This window comes from Physcomitrium patens, chromosome 18 (assembly GCF_059467195.1).
Source record: "Physcomitrium patens ecotype Gransden chromosome 18, ASM5946719v1, whole genome shotgun sequence".
Taxonomy (NCBI): Eukaryota; Viridiplantae; Streptophyta; class Bryopsida; order Funariales; family Funariaceae; genus Physcomitrium; species Physcomitrium patens.
The window spans coordinates 7,296,212-7,309,312 of NC_143427.1; the positions used below are offsets into that span (position 1 = coordinate 7,296,212).

At 36.8% G+C, this 13,101-nt stretch overlaps 1 protein-coding gene across 3 annotated transcripts; it reads right to left on the minus strand.

Moving 5' to 3' along the window:
- Positions 1-4,766: 4,766 nt before the first annotated feature.
- Positions 4,767-9,294, minus strand: LOC149987449 (uncharacterized). Of its 3 annotated transcripts, none has more exons than XM_090244327.1 (2): positions 6,188-9,294; positions 4,767-5,950 (listed from the first exon to the last, which is right to left on the minus strand). In XM_090244327.1, the coding sequence occupies exon 1, from the start codon at positions 9,221-9,223 to the stop codon at positions 8,870-8,872; it is 354 nt and encodes a 117-aa protein (XP_090100453.1). In that variant the 5' UTR covers positions 9,224-9,294; the 3' UTR covers positions 4,767-5,950; positions 6,188-8,869. The 3 variants fall into 3 exon arrangements, with proteins under 3 accessions (XP_090100453.1, XP_090100455.1, XP_090100454.1); XM_090244329.1 differs by having other exon boundaries at positions 4,767-5,430; positions 5,791-9,294; XM_090244328.1 differs by having other exon boundaries at positions 4,767-5,446; positions 5,791-9,294.
- Positions 9,295-13,101: the final 3,807 nt, after the last annotated feature.

Here is a 13,101-nt window from a genome sequence, read left to right on the forward strand (position 1 = left end):
GAAAAAAATATTCTTTCAATCATAAGTTATTTTTATTAAAATGATATATATTCTAAAAGCATGTTAAAAAAAGAAAATTGAACTTATTAGTAAATAATTTTAAAAAATAAATTATAACAAGATATAAAAATTATATTATATATATTGATATACCAATTATTAATAATAACTTTTACACAAAGATGGAATTTTAAAAATTTATGATCAATTAAAAGAGGTAGATAGAAAAATTGTTGAAATTGAAATAGAATATAAAAAAATAAAAGTGTGAAACTTGAATCTAAAGCCATTTTATGGATTATCAAAGAAGATAATTTACTTAAATATCATCAGTATAGAATGTACAAAACGAATGGTAATAGAAAATGAACTCACAATTGAAAAATAAATTTTTCTTATTTTTTAATGAATTAACTTTTAGTATAATGTTTAGATAGATATATATATATATATATATATATATATATATGTGTGTGTGTGTGTGTGTGTGTGTGTGTGTAAATGTAAAAAATTAATCAATAAAAAAATCTACTTTCTAAAAATAAAAAAGATATTTAGAAAAAAAAAAATTAAATCTTATATTTGAGATATTTTACTTTGTTATAAAAATTTCTAGATTTAATATTTCTATATTAATTAGAACTTGACTTAAAAGGATTTTCATATTTTTTCATACTTCGAAGTGAAATGGAGTATGTTACTTCTTTGAAAATTCTAAATTTTAAAAAATAAATAATTTAAATTATTACAACCATCAAAGAAATATTTAAATTAAAAATTCATAATATCAACCAGTGCTCAAGCTTTATATCATTGCTAAATAAATTGGATAACTTTACATCTTTAAATATGTTTAATAGAATAATTAGAAGAAAGATCCTAAAATATCTTTTTTAATATTATTATATAGCATCTAGACTTTAAGTGACTCCAACCAATAATATTATTCTAAGTCAAAGTATTGATTTTTGTTTTTCATATCATATTTTAATCTTTTCTAAATTACAAAATTTATTTAGAAACCTAAAGAATGTTTTGATTTAATGTATTTATTGGATTTCTTCTATTATTTTATTATTTTATTGTCAATAATTTTCTTTTTGTATATTTTATCTTAGAAATTAAACAATTAGTAATATGTAATAGCTTCATAGAAGTAGTTGATATATAAAAATATTATATTTGTAATTTTTTTTCTTAAAAGAAAAAAGAAAAAGAATTCAGAACTCAAATAGAGTTAGTATATTTCAAATTAAAATTTCAATAAATTATCCATCCAAAATAAAAGCCCAAGAAATAAAAAATAAATAAAACTAGAATTTTGTAGAAAAAGTAAAAATAAGGTAATTGATATTTACAATTGAATATTTACTTAAAATATTATTATATTTAAAAAGATATATAAGATAAAAATATTAAATATTTATAATTTTATTTAATGGTATAATTTTTTATAATATGATTTTAAAATATTTCTTTTACAAATATGTTTCAGAAAAAAATTAAAAAAGATATTTACACATCTTTATTTTTAAAATTTTAAAGAAAAAAATTATTAAAAATTATAAATTTAAAGTATTATTACGAAAAACCATTGGATATTTAAATCTTCAGAATAACAATAATCAATTACATTAAATATTTTAAAAATTATTACTTTCTTAAAATAAATAAATTTTCTTTTTTAAAAAAAATAATATTTAATATAATTTTTTTCTAATTTATGGATATGTAGATATTAAAATTATGTGATAAAATCATGTATTATATTTTACTTTTTGTATATATAATGTTGAATAATCAAATAAAAAATCAAACATGTCTATAAATTTATATAAAATATATTTTTTATTTATATTCAACTAATTTTTTTTTATTTAACTAAAAACTAAAGTTGCAATATTCCACAAAGATTGTTTAGAGAATAAATGAATATTCTACCAAATAGAATGCATAGCATATTCTAGAGGCATTTTCCTTGCTTTCTCTTAGAAGTTTTTGTGAAGACAATTATAAATAACAAACTATTATGTTGTGCTATACTTATATTAAGTAGAAAAATATATAAGATATAAGAAACTATATATATGCATACATAATGTTATATTTTTAATTATTTCATAATAGTATTTTTTTCTTTATATGTATAAAAATTTATATTACTATTATAAATCAAAATATAAATCACATTTATATTTTAGATCCTTCCAAATTATATATATATATAAGTTTATATATTTATATATTTTTTTATAAAATAATATATGATAAATCAAATATTAAATATAATCAATGGTATAGAAATTCATAATATTAAAATTCATAAAATAAAAATGATAATAATAAAATTAAAAAATTTTAAATTGTAACTTTTAACATAGAAATTATTATTCTTGCTAATTAGAAAATAAAAAATTAAGATAAATTAAAAATTCAAGTTGAAGGTACTAAAATATTATGGCTTTAATACATACAAAATAAATCATAATTATTACCAAGAAAATAGAAGAAAGGATCTTCTATCAAACCTTTTTTTCTTCTTTAAACTTATGTGATTCTTATCAATGTCCATGGCATTTTAGAGCCAAACTTTTGACTTGTTTTTTCAAGTTTAAAGAATGTTAATACAAACTCACAAATATTTTCAAACTCAGCCTTGACCAAATAGGAAAATTTAAAGAGGAATAAAGTGGGGCATGAATTGTATATAGTTGATTGTTCCTAAGTCTCCTCGAACAGAAGAGTAGACTGACAGAGAGAGATTTGTTTGTGTCTTTCAGGTCAGAGATCCACCCGGCAATAGATTCGTCTAGCACGATCCGCCCATTTCGACATTCTCTGGCTGCATGGCGCCGTTGATCCGCACATGCACCGTAAGCTCCCCCTTTACATACCGTATCACAATACGTGCCCCCAGAGCTTCCCTAGCTGATCACATTTCATAGCAATGACAAGCTAAAACGTAGCTGTTTGGAACCTTGCAGGTTGTATTCGTCAACTGGTGAGTGATTCTGCTTTCTGTTGCTGGTGTCAGTTCCAAGGATCTGTCCACGGGAGGGCTGGGCAGTTATGCAGCCTCACCGTCAGTCAGTCAGTCAGTCAGTCCTTCATCGTCGTCGCCGTCAGTTGCATTTCTGACAGGATAATTGTTGTTGGTGTTTATTTTATTTATTAATTTAAGTATTTATTTTTGCATTGCGACGAAGCGACTGAGTTGGTCTCAGAAAAGCTGAGATTCTCTCACTGCTCAAATTAGAATCTTCGTTGGCATTATCACCAGTTCTTATGCCATTCCAGATCCAACATCTACCTCACATTCTTAGGAAATTTCCTTAAATCAAGGTTTTAGATGTATGTGTGTATGTGTGAATTTACATACTTGAAAAGGATTATGAAATGCTCAGTCACCGTTTAGTCATCTCGAAGAACAGTGAGCTGAATGTTGATTTATATCCGTCTCTAGATCAAGTAAAATTCTTACATATTGTTACACTGGTGCCACTGCCACAGCCAATTACATGACTGCAATCAACGTTTCCGATTTTACCAACACAGAGTAGCCTCGCAGTATCCATGTTGAACGTCCATCATGAACTTTGCTGCAATTCACAAACTTGTAGTAAAGTTTATATGGGTCTTACCATTTTTTTAATAACGACACTAAATGTACTACTGACAAGGGTACTGAACCAAGGGAGTCATCGACTACTTTACTAACAGCATTCAAGTTCGAAACATGTTTGAGTGGCAGATTTGGTAACGTCCATAACATCTAGATCATTGTGATGGCCCATAACAATGGTAGAAGTAAAAGATTGAGTTCTCAGGTTCAAGTGCTTCAATCATGCTTAAGATCTCTTCAGTGTTATCAATCAGAATCACTATCCAAGAAGGTTCTCACACCGGACGTACAAAAGGGTGACTGTTGAATTTTATCAAAGGCCCCAACGTTATAGGGCAGTCAAGGTACACAATGAAGTTCACGTATACTAAAACTTCATACACAGAAAATTAAAATCAGACATATCCTGTGACCGAACAATGCAAATTTCTCCACAATGTGTATCACTTGACCGAGTACTTCCGGGCGCATTTCTCTTGGTTCGTTGATCAGCTGGACCTACATCTTTGTCTTCATAGCATCCTTCTAAGACCCACAGGTTGCTAATTCTTCGTTAAAGTTGATGATCATGTTGGGATCAAAAGCTTGATACAGAGCAGAAAGCATCAACACGAGCACTGTTATCAAGCGGCAGGGGTTATGAAAAGTTTTTTGACGTATTGCCTGGCTCTCTATGTGCCAGCTATGAATGCCGCCAAATAAATCTTGCAATCTCCAAAGGTAGTATACAGGATGCCAGGCATTCTCTATTTCCTACATTCCCTCTACGCCGATCCTCACACACTTATCAAAAATGGTTGTCCTCGTGCAGAATATTTGTTTCGTTCCAATTCTGACCTGCAAAGGATTGTTCCTCGTCTTCAGTGCACAAAATCTCCTGAAGCAGGTACGAAATTCAATTGAACAAGGAGGTTTTGGGCAACTTGCAATGCTACTTTAAAAATCGATATTTTATCTCTATACTTCAGTGAGTTGGTAGATTAAATCTTCATGGTTCTGAAGCAAGTTAACTCGGAATTCTGATATTGCGTCATTAGTGAACCGATTGTTTGCTGGAAGAGTATGAGCTCGATGGCTCATCCGATTTTCGCAAGTGACAATAATTCAAGGGAATATGAATACAAATACGGATATGTAATCCACGTTGATCCCTAAAACTCCATCAAGTGATTCATCATTTGTAGAAAACCCGAAGTCATATCAAAGAGAGTTCTTTACAAAAACAAACACTTGGTGCACCAACTATTCTTTCGCAATACGCCACGAACTAGACGTATTACGTAGCCTTTGAGCATCAGTGCACTGAATCCTGTCGAAACTATTCGCAAGGTTCGCAGGTGGCATCCAGGGAGCCAGGCAGATCCAACATCCCTACTTTCTGCACTGGGTTTCCTACATTCATTATCATAGTTGGTCTGCAGACCCGTTTCAGAAGGACCGATTTACTAGTCGACGACAAATGTCTCAACAGGCCTCCTGTTCAGATGCTTAACTACGTGATCAAATCTTAGAAGGAATCAGTAGGTGAACTGTATGAAACCGTGAATTAGACCCGGAATATTGTACCAAGACATTATGTCTGCTTGACTACCTTGACGCAGGGTATGAATTCTGGCAAAGCGATTGGCAAGGTTTGCAGCTGACATACAGGGAGCCAGATCGATCCAGTCTTTCTATTTCTTTACTACGGTCTTCCAGCTACATTGGTAATGGCTGCTTCGTTGATAGTTTCTTCCGAGTAGCTGCTGGTTGATTGGTCTTTCCTGTAGCTGTCCTTTTATCTGTCTTTTGTCATGAAGGAACATTATCTGAAGAGAAAAGCCTCTGCAAGCATCAAGCCCCCAGCAAGCTATACATTGATAAAACACGTCAGGGTAGAACTACTTATTCGACTATAGATGCGTATTTGACAATGACGTTAACATTCACGATCACTAAGTGACTCAAAACTTGATGAGATGTATGGCCTGTCTGACCCCCCACACGCCAGCCATGAACCCCGACAAAACGTTTGGCAAGATTCGCAAGTGGCATGCAGGGAGCCAGGCGGATCCAATATCCCCCAATTTCTAGACCTTCACTCTTCCTGCATTCATGATCAGGTTTGGACTTGCCTCGTGGATTTCATTCAAGGATTGAAACATCGTGTTCTTCGATATTGTAATTACCTGGCTGCGTTTGCTAGTTTGAAGTGGGAATGTAGCAATGTCAGTGCTCTGAAGCAGGTCTGTTTTGACCTTCAAGGAAGTAGTTTCCAACTCAATACTTCCATCTGTGTGTGGGATAGGGCAGAGCAGGTTATGGTAAAACTGATAGTCTACCTGGCTCCTGCAGGCCAGCCATGATAATTGGTAAAAAAATTTAAACAACCTTTGCTACTGGCATTTGGGGAGCCAGGCCAATCCAAGATCCTTTATCGTATAGTCATGGTCAGGGTTTCTCTGGGATCGTTTGGACATTTCTGATCTTTCCATGATGGACAACTAAACCGTATGTTCATTCAACATGGAAACTAAGCATCTAGACAAAAGACTGAGACAAATTAGGAATAAAATCAATACTTACGGATGCTATTGTACACCGCAGACCATGGCAAGACGCAAGGTCTGCTTGACTCCCTGAACGCCAGCTATGAATCAAGGCAAACAAATATTTAGCAAGGCTCGCAGTTGGCATACAGGGAGCCAGGCGGATCTAGCATCCCCCCATGATGTCTGCACGTCTTACACAGATTGACATTCTTAGATGCATTAGATCCAGCAACTGGAATGTTACCCTTCGACGCAGATGTTTGATCACCAATGCCGATGTGAGACCATATTCCGCAATCCCACGAAAAGTCAAGCAGTCTAAGTTCTGCATCAACGTGTGGGGGGGGGGGGGGGGGGGGGGGGGGTTTGAGCTGGATAATTCAGCTTTCGTCCGCTTAAAGAGTGAACAATTGTATTATCAAATGAAACTTCGTCATGTACTGTGTAGCGAAGCAATTTTTTGTATTATCCAGCCTATGCTTTCATCATGAGCAGTGAAGCATCTTGAAGGCGTCGAAAGTTTGCAGCCTGGAAATTTCGAGTTATCTTATGTAAATACCAGTCATCCACATTACGTACTCCATTGCTGGGTTGTATCGTTACAATCACATGTAGTACCTCGCTGCATCGGAAACTGGCAATGTCGGGGGGGTTAAATCAGGAAACTTCACCCGAGATTCACCAACTCTTTAGTAAAACTTTGACACTTTGAATAATATCAATGTCCGGAAGTCGTTGTTTCTCTCTCTAACGGAAAGATTGGATCTGACGTACGAGACCCACGAATAAATCCTAAGGGTGTGGGGGTTGTATCGGTTCAGAATACCTTTTGAACCGATTGGAACTGACGCTACGCCACTGTCATTCATAACAACTCGAAGTGCAACATACATCCAAGCAGCGAGTTAATAACCCAATTGTTATGGAAAACACCGGTCGATTGCCCTGACTCAAGGGTTTTGAAAGTGACGAATTGAAAGTAGGTTAGGCGATGGATAAATATGCATCATGTTGCAGGATCGGTCAAGCAGGTTCAGGCTTTGAAACAAAACTAGGAAAGATTAACGAGGACCAGAGTGTAATGGGGACAATAAAATTCGCTACCCGCGAAACTTCTTGACCCCTGTCAAACCAGTGGACGACCGCAATATCGAACTGCGGATCAATGCGAGTTTCTCACACCGAAACTATGATCCTCGCTCAAATTAGAATGAAGTCTAATATCTCGACCAGATTCCGTGCACCGATTGTAAAGTCGGCCTCATCGGCTCCAAGGCCACACCCCAATTCATTGCTACACAAAACTAGCATATCTCTCTCTCTTGGGCTCATAGTACGCTCTGGCGGTTCATTTAGATTCGAAAACACAAGACCTTACAGGTCACAACGTATTAAATTCTAAAGCAGAATCAGAAACGATCAATACAAGCTTACAGAACGCACACCATTCTCATGCAATCTAAATCCAGACACTCACTGCCAAAACCAGTGTTTCCGCAATATGCTACGAACCTTGATAGCTTCAATGCGATAAGAGAGTGGCAGGGGGAAAAAAAAGAGAGAGAGAGAGAGAGAGAGAGAGAGAGAGAGAGAAAAAGAATTGCGAGGCTTTCACTACTTTCCCAACATCTCGAACGATTGCTTTCAGTAAGTTAAACTTATCGACACAACCTTGCACCGGCAGATCGCTCAAAATCGACCACACCGCAATGCAAAAGTTGCACTCTTGTTTCCCAAAATTTCATCCTGTGACCATTCACCCAGCTATCGCTTTGCAGGCTATGAACCGGCGGGTTCTACAAATCTGCGGCAACTGGGTAGTTGCGCAAAACTAATTTTCCGCAACGGAACATGCTCGCGTATTCAGAGAGGAAAACGGCAGTAGTTCAATGAACGCAGAGCTCTCTCAAGTTTTAGAAATTATCCGAAACTACTACGCAACGCTAAGAGAATTCACGCTTAACGGCCTACAAAGCTAAACCTCATGAGACATATTGAGAGGTTGCACAATCTGTGGCATGGGAAGGAAGTGAACTCAAAGACAGCACTCCCAGAAAAGAATTGCAAAAACCGCGAGCTTCCATTCTCTAGAAGCTCGAATCGAAACAAGTCCCGACGACTAAGAAAGAAATCGTCCAAAACACAAGAGTGTATTTTGCTGCGGCCAGTGGCGCCATTTATAAGAGGCCCTACTCCGCGGCCACGCTGCTGCAGGGCTTAGTGCAGTAGGTGACTGGGCGGGGTCCATACCTATTAGTGTGGTTAGGGACAAGGTCAGAAGCCCCTGGCCCATTTTGCCTTTGTCCTACTCGGTCTGTTTCTGTTTCAGCTTCTTAGTCGGTAGAAAGGCTCACATTCGATGTAAGTTCTGAAGGAACCCCCGCGATGGAAATATGATGATAAAGCTGATTCCATCAATCACTCTCACTCTCTCCCTCTCTCACTCACCCTCCAGTTCAGTCGGAGCACAACGTGAAAACCCCACCTTGCAGGTAAAACTCTTACTGTTCTACGATCGGATATTTCAATGTGCGCAGAAACGTTTTGACCCCGCCTGCTTGACCAGCTAAATCAGTGAGCTGGGACGATACTGACCCCCTCCCATATTCATCACGGGAATGGTACTCGCGGCCATCCCCTCCCCTGCCCCTTTTTTTCCTTTCCACTCTTTCCTGGCCTTCACCAGTCCACTCACTCACTCGCTGGTCCGACAAGTCTAGACGTAGTCTTCCCGCGCTCTCGCTCTCGCTCTAGCTCGCGCTGTCTGTCTGGCTCTCAGTTTGTCTTGCGCGCACAGTGGACCATCACGCTGCAAGCGCCGGGCCAGCCTAGGATCGAGATCGACACCACGGTGGGATCTATCTCGCCGATGTAATCTAGAATGCACCACAGTAACAACGCACAGCAGAAGAACAACACCCTTTCCAATCCCTGGCCGGTAACGCTCGGATCCACGCTTGCGTCGATCCGCGGTGGCGTCGCGACACCCACCCCAGCTGCTCCTCGACGACGCGCACTGACCAGCGCTGGCACCCACCTCCCACTGGGACTGTGCTGCGCTGCACTGCATTACTGCACTGCAGCCTCCACCACTCTGCCCGAGGCCATACTTATCTTCCCCTACAATTCAGTGAGTGTATGTTGCGATCTCTGGCTTATGAAATATCACCCTTCCTCCTCCTCTTCACAGCCTGTGTTGATTTCATCTGATGTTCAGATTTCTTGTAAATACTGTTAATAATCATGATGATCATCATTGTGGTATGACTCGCTGTTTTTAAACAGTAACTTTTACAATTCGGTTAGAGTTTTTCCAGAGGAATCAGACTATTTTTTAGTTGTGGTGCCCAATCAAAGAGAGTCCGTTTGATGATTGCTTGTTTGGGAAAAGCATCACTATGGAACAAAATTGAATCAAGGATAATTAAAATTACAATATGTGTTTAAATGTGTGTGTGTGTGTATATATATATATATATATATATATATGAATAAAATGGTACTTTAAAAATTTGCAATTTTTGGTAGTGCGATATGGGTTCAGCTTATTCAAATTATTGCTGAACTTTTATCCCAATTTGTTGTTTTTAGTGTAATTATGATGTGTGTGGTTCTTTTATGGCAAATATGAATTTTAAAAAAAAAACATAAATGAATACACATATATGTATGTATATGTATGTATATGTATGTATATATATAATGGTTTTTTTAAAAAGATGTGCATTATAAGCACTCAAAATGATTATGATTATTTTATCAAATATATGTATTTCAAAAAAACTATAATTACAAAGAAGTTGCTAAATATTTGTTAGATATATTGAAAATTATTTTCTATTAAAAATATGTATTGATCAATTGGACATTTATTTTGAAATATAAAAGAAAATGTACAGTAGAGAGTATTGATATACTTCATAAAGGCATAAACTTCATTTCAAATAAAGCATAAGAATATATGTTGATTTATGTCAACATAGTGTGCCAAAAGGTCTACTTATACATTCTTTTTTGTACTAAATCTTTTTCCACAAACCTTATAATTAACTCTTTACATTATTTTAGGCTTTTTTCATGTGTTTTCAATTTTTTATATTGAAAGATATTTAAAAACGTTATCAGTGTTTATTTTTGTGGTAATTTAATGAAGTTCATAGATAGTTTTTTTTATCTCCCAGTTGAAAGTTTCAATAAATTTTGAAACCAATCACAATAATTTTATTAAAACCTAAACATTAATATATTTTTTAGTGTTGTATAAGAATTTGAAATACAGATAGTTAAAATAAAATCCTCATAAAACAATATTGTCATACAAACAGATTCATTATTTGTTCATATTGTGTGGATTATTTATATACATATATACATGCTTAATATGTGTGCAATTTGAAACAATATTGTAGTATACCATTCTCATTACAAACTGCTAACACACAAGTATTTCTTGAGGTTATCAAGTTTTTTATAAAATTTCACCATTGGAAGAAGCTTATATGTATTAATAAATCATTGTAAAATTTGAATTAACACAACATGAATTCCTTTCTTAAGGATAAACAAACAGTAGAAAAAGAACAATCATTCATTGCAATGTTCTGTTACAATTGTGATTCACTCTGAAGTCAAACAAATCCAAAATCAAGAGAATGTTCAAAGCATAGACTAAAAGATAGAAAATACAGGCTCTCAAAATTTGACCCCTTTTGCCTTACTCCCCTTTCATCTCTCTCTCTCTCTCTCTATATATATATATATATATATATATGTTCATATTTCAGGCAGCAGCTTGTTTTCAAATCTGGTTATTCTAACTGTTTTGGAGGAACACTCAAATCCCTTGGTATACATGGGAGAAACTGAGGCAAGAGTGATGCTGTTGGAGAGTGGCCATGATTTTTCTGTGTGGTTATGCAGAGACCAATGCAAATGCTTCTTTCAGCATCCAAATATTTAAGAAGCTGAGGAGAGAGGGATCAGATGATTCTCCAAGCACAGGCAGAGACACTTGGCATAAGGATTTTGAAGGGAGGGCAAGGGGATGTGGACAGAGAAGGCAATGCTAAATTAAGATGAGGCCCTGCACAACCCTGTGGGGCCTTGAATCCAATGCAATCCCCACACTAAAAACACTTTATTCTACAAACCCACAAACAAGGGGTGAAGCTGGAGGACCACTTCTTGTTCTCTCATTTTTCTACCCTTAGCTGCTCAATGGCTTGCTCCTGTGGGCCAAGGCCACCCCAAACCCTAAAATCTGTCTCTGTTCCCTTCAGGACAGTTTCACAACAACAGCAGCAGTGCAGCAGGGCACCACCACCAGAGGGTCCCCACAGCTTCACAGCCAACAGCTGCTGAGGCTGCTGCAAGGCCCCCTTGGACACTGTGAGTAATGTGGCTCTTTCCATCTTTCCCCTGCTCTTCCTTCAATCTTCAAATCCAATCTCCATGTTTCTATATATATGTTATGGCACTGTGCATTGCTTTTGGTGTTACCTTGGGTGGTACTATTGCCGGTGCTGCCCAGACATGGAGGTCAGTTTTGGGCTGTGCTATGGGGACCTCCATTATCACCCACCAGGCTTGACCCACACGGCTCCATGTATTATTGTTGTTGTTGTTGTTGTTGTTATTATGATTATTAAAGCTGCCTGCTTTAGGAAGGGGTTAGGGTTGATGCCAACCTAGCCTTCACTTCGTGTGTGTGTTAAGCCCTACCCATGTGGTGCATCATCCATTCCATGTGTCCTGCTTGAAACTCTGTGTCATCTGCTTGGCTTTTGATGCTATTTCAGTGGTGCTGATGTACATGATGGTTCTGCTGCTCTTAACTATGGTCACATCCACCAAAAAGTCTAGAAGAGTTGTGCATGAATGTGTGAATATATATATATATATATATATATATGTGTGTGTGTGTGTGTGTGTGTGTATATGTAAATTATATTATATTTCTATGTGTGTGTTTATATACATGTATACATGATTTAGGTTAAGCTTGAATGGTTTGGCAAAATGTATTGCAGTATGTGAACATTCTTAACCTTCTAGTATTCTACAAATTCTACTTTGTATTTACATATCTCTATATATATGCTTCAATTCTCAGACCATCCAATCCATGTAATCCTTGAGAAGTTGGCTTTGGCTTTGAATGAAGCATTCAGTGTTGCTAAACGAAAGCAGAGGGCACTTGCTGCTGAGGAGGAGCTGGGATTTCACAAATCTTATGCTTCTTCTCAATGCTAAGACACCTGTTGTCAACACAAACCCATGAGGGTCTTGGAGCTGCCACTTCAGCCCCAGCATGGCCTACACTAGCAGAGACCATATCTAGGGCTATCAGAGCTCCTTGGTCAGGGAATAAAATAATTGGATTGTTTAGGGTTTAAGGCACTCTTCCCAGGTAGATGCTGCCAAATGTTGCTGAGCTTTCAGAGAGCCAATCTGAATGCCCCAATCCAAAGGATTTCCTAAGCCAAGTCTCCAGCTTAAAACATGGGCAGAAAGGGGGGAGGGGGGGGGGGATATACTTTAAAAAATGGGCCTCCATAGGCTTTGTGAAAGTGTCCTCTCAGCATGTACAATAACACTGTTATAGCTGAGTTAGAAACAAAGCTTGGGACACAGCAAGGGTGGGATTATGTGCTGTGTGTTTCCTTATCTGGTTGAGAATTGGGCATGGGGGGGGGGGGCAGGGCAATGTGGACCTTTTCTTTTCTTTTTTTCCATTTTCCTGTCACATGAATTCTTCAGTACCCACTCAAAACCAAGCAAAATGGGAAGCTGCTGTGACAGCTCCAGCACAAAATACTGTGAAGTACTTTGTCAAGCTTTTGAAGGTTTCAAAGGTATGGCACAAGTGAGGGAAGGGGTGATGTAGCAGGTTGATTTGATGATGTGGCACCCACAGACGCAGTTGTGTGACCATTCAAAATCTGGGGG

Excerpts from the sequence above, each read along its gene's own strand:
- LOC149987449 (XM_090244327.1), bottom strand. The coding sequence starts at position 9,223 with ATGCAGTGCAGCGCAGCACAGTCCCAGTGGGAGGTGGGTGCCAGCGCT.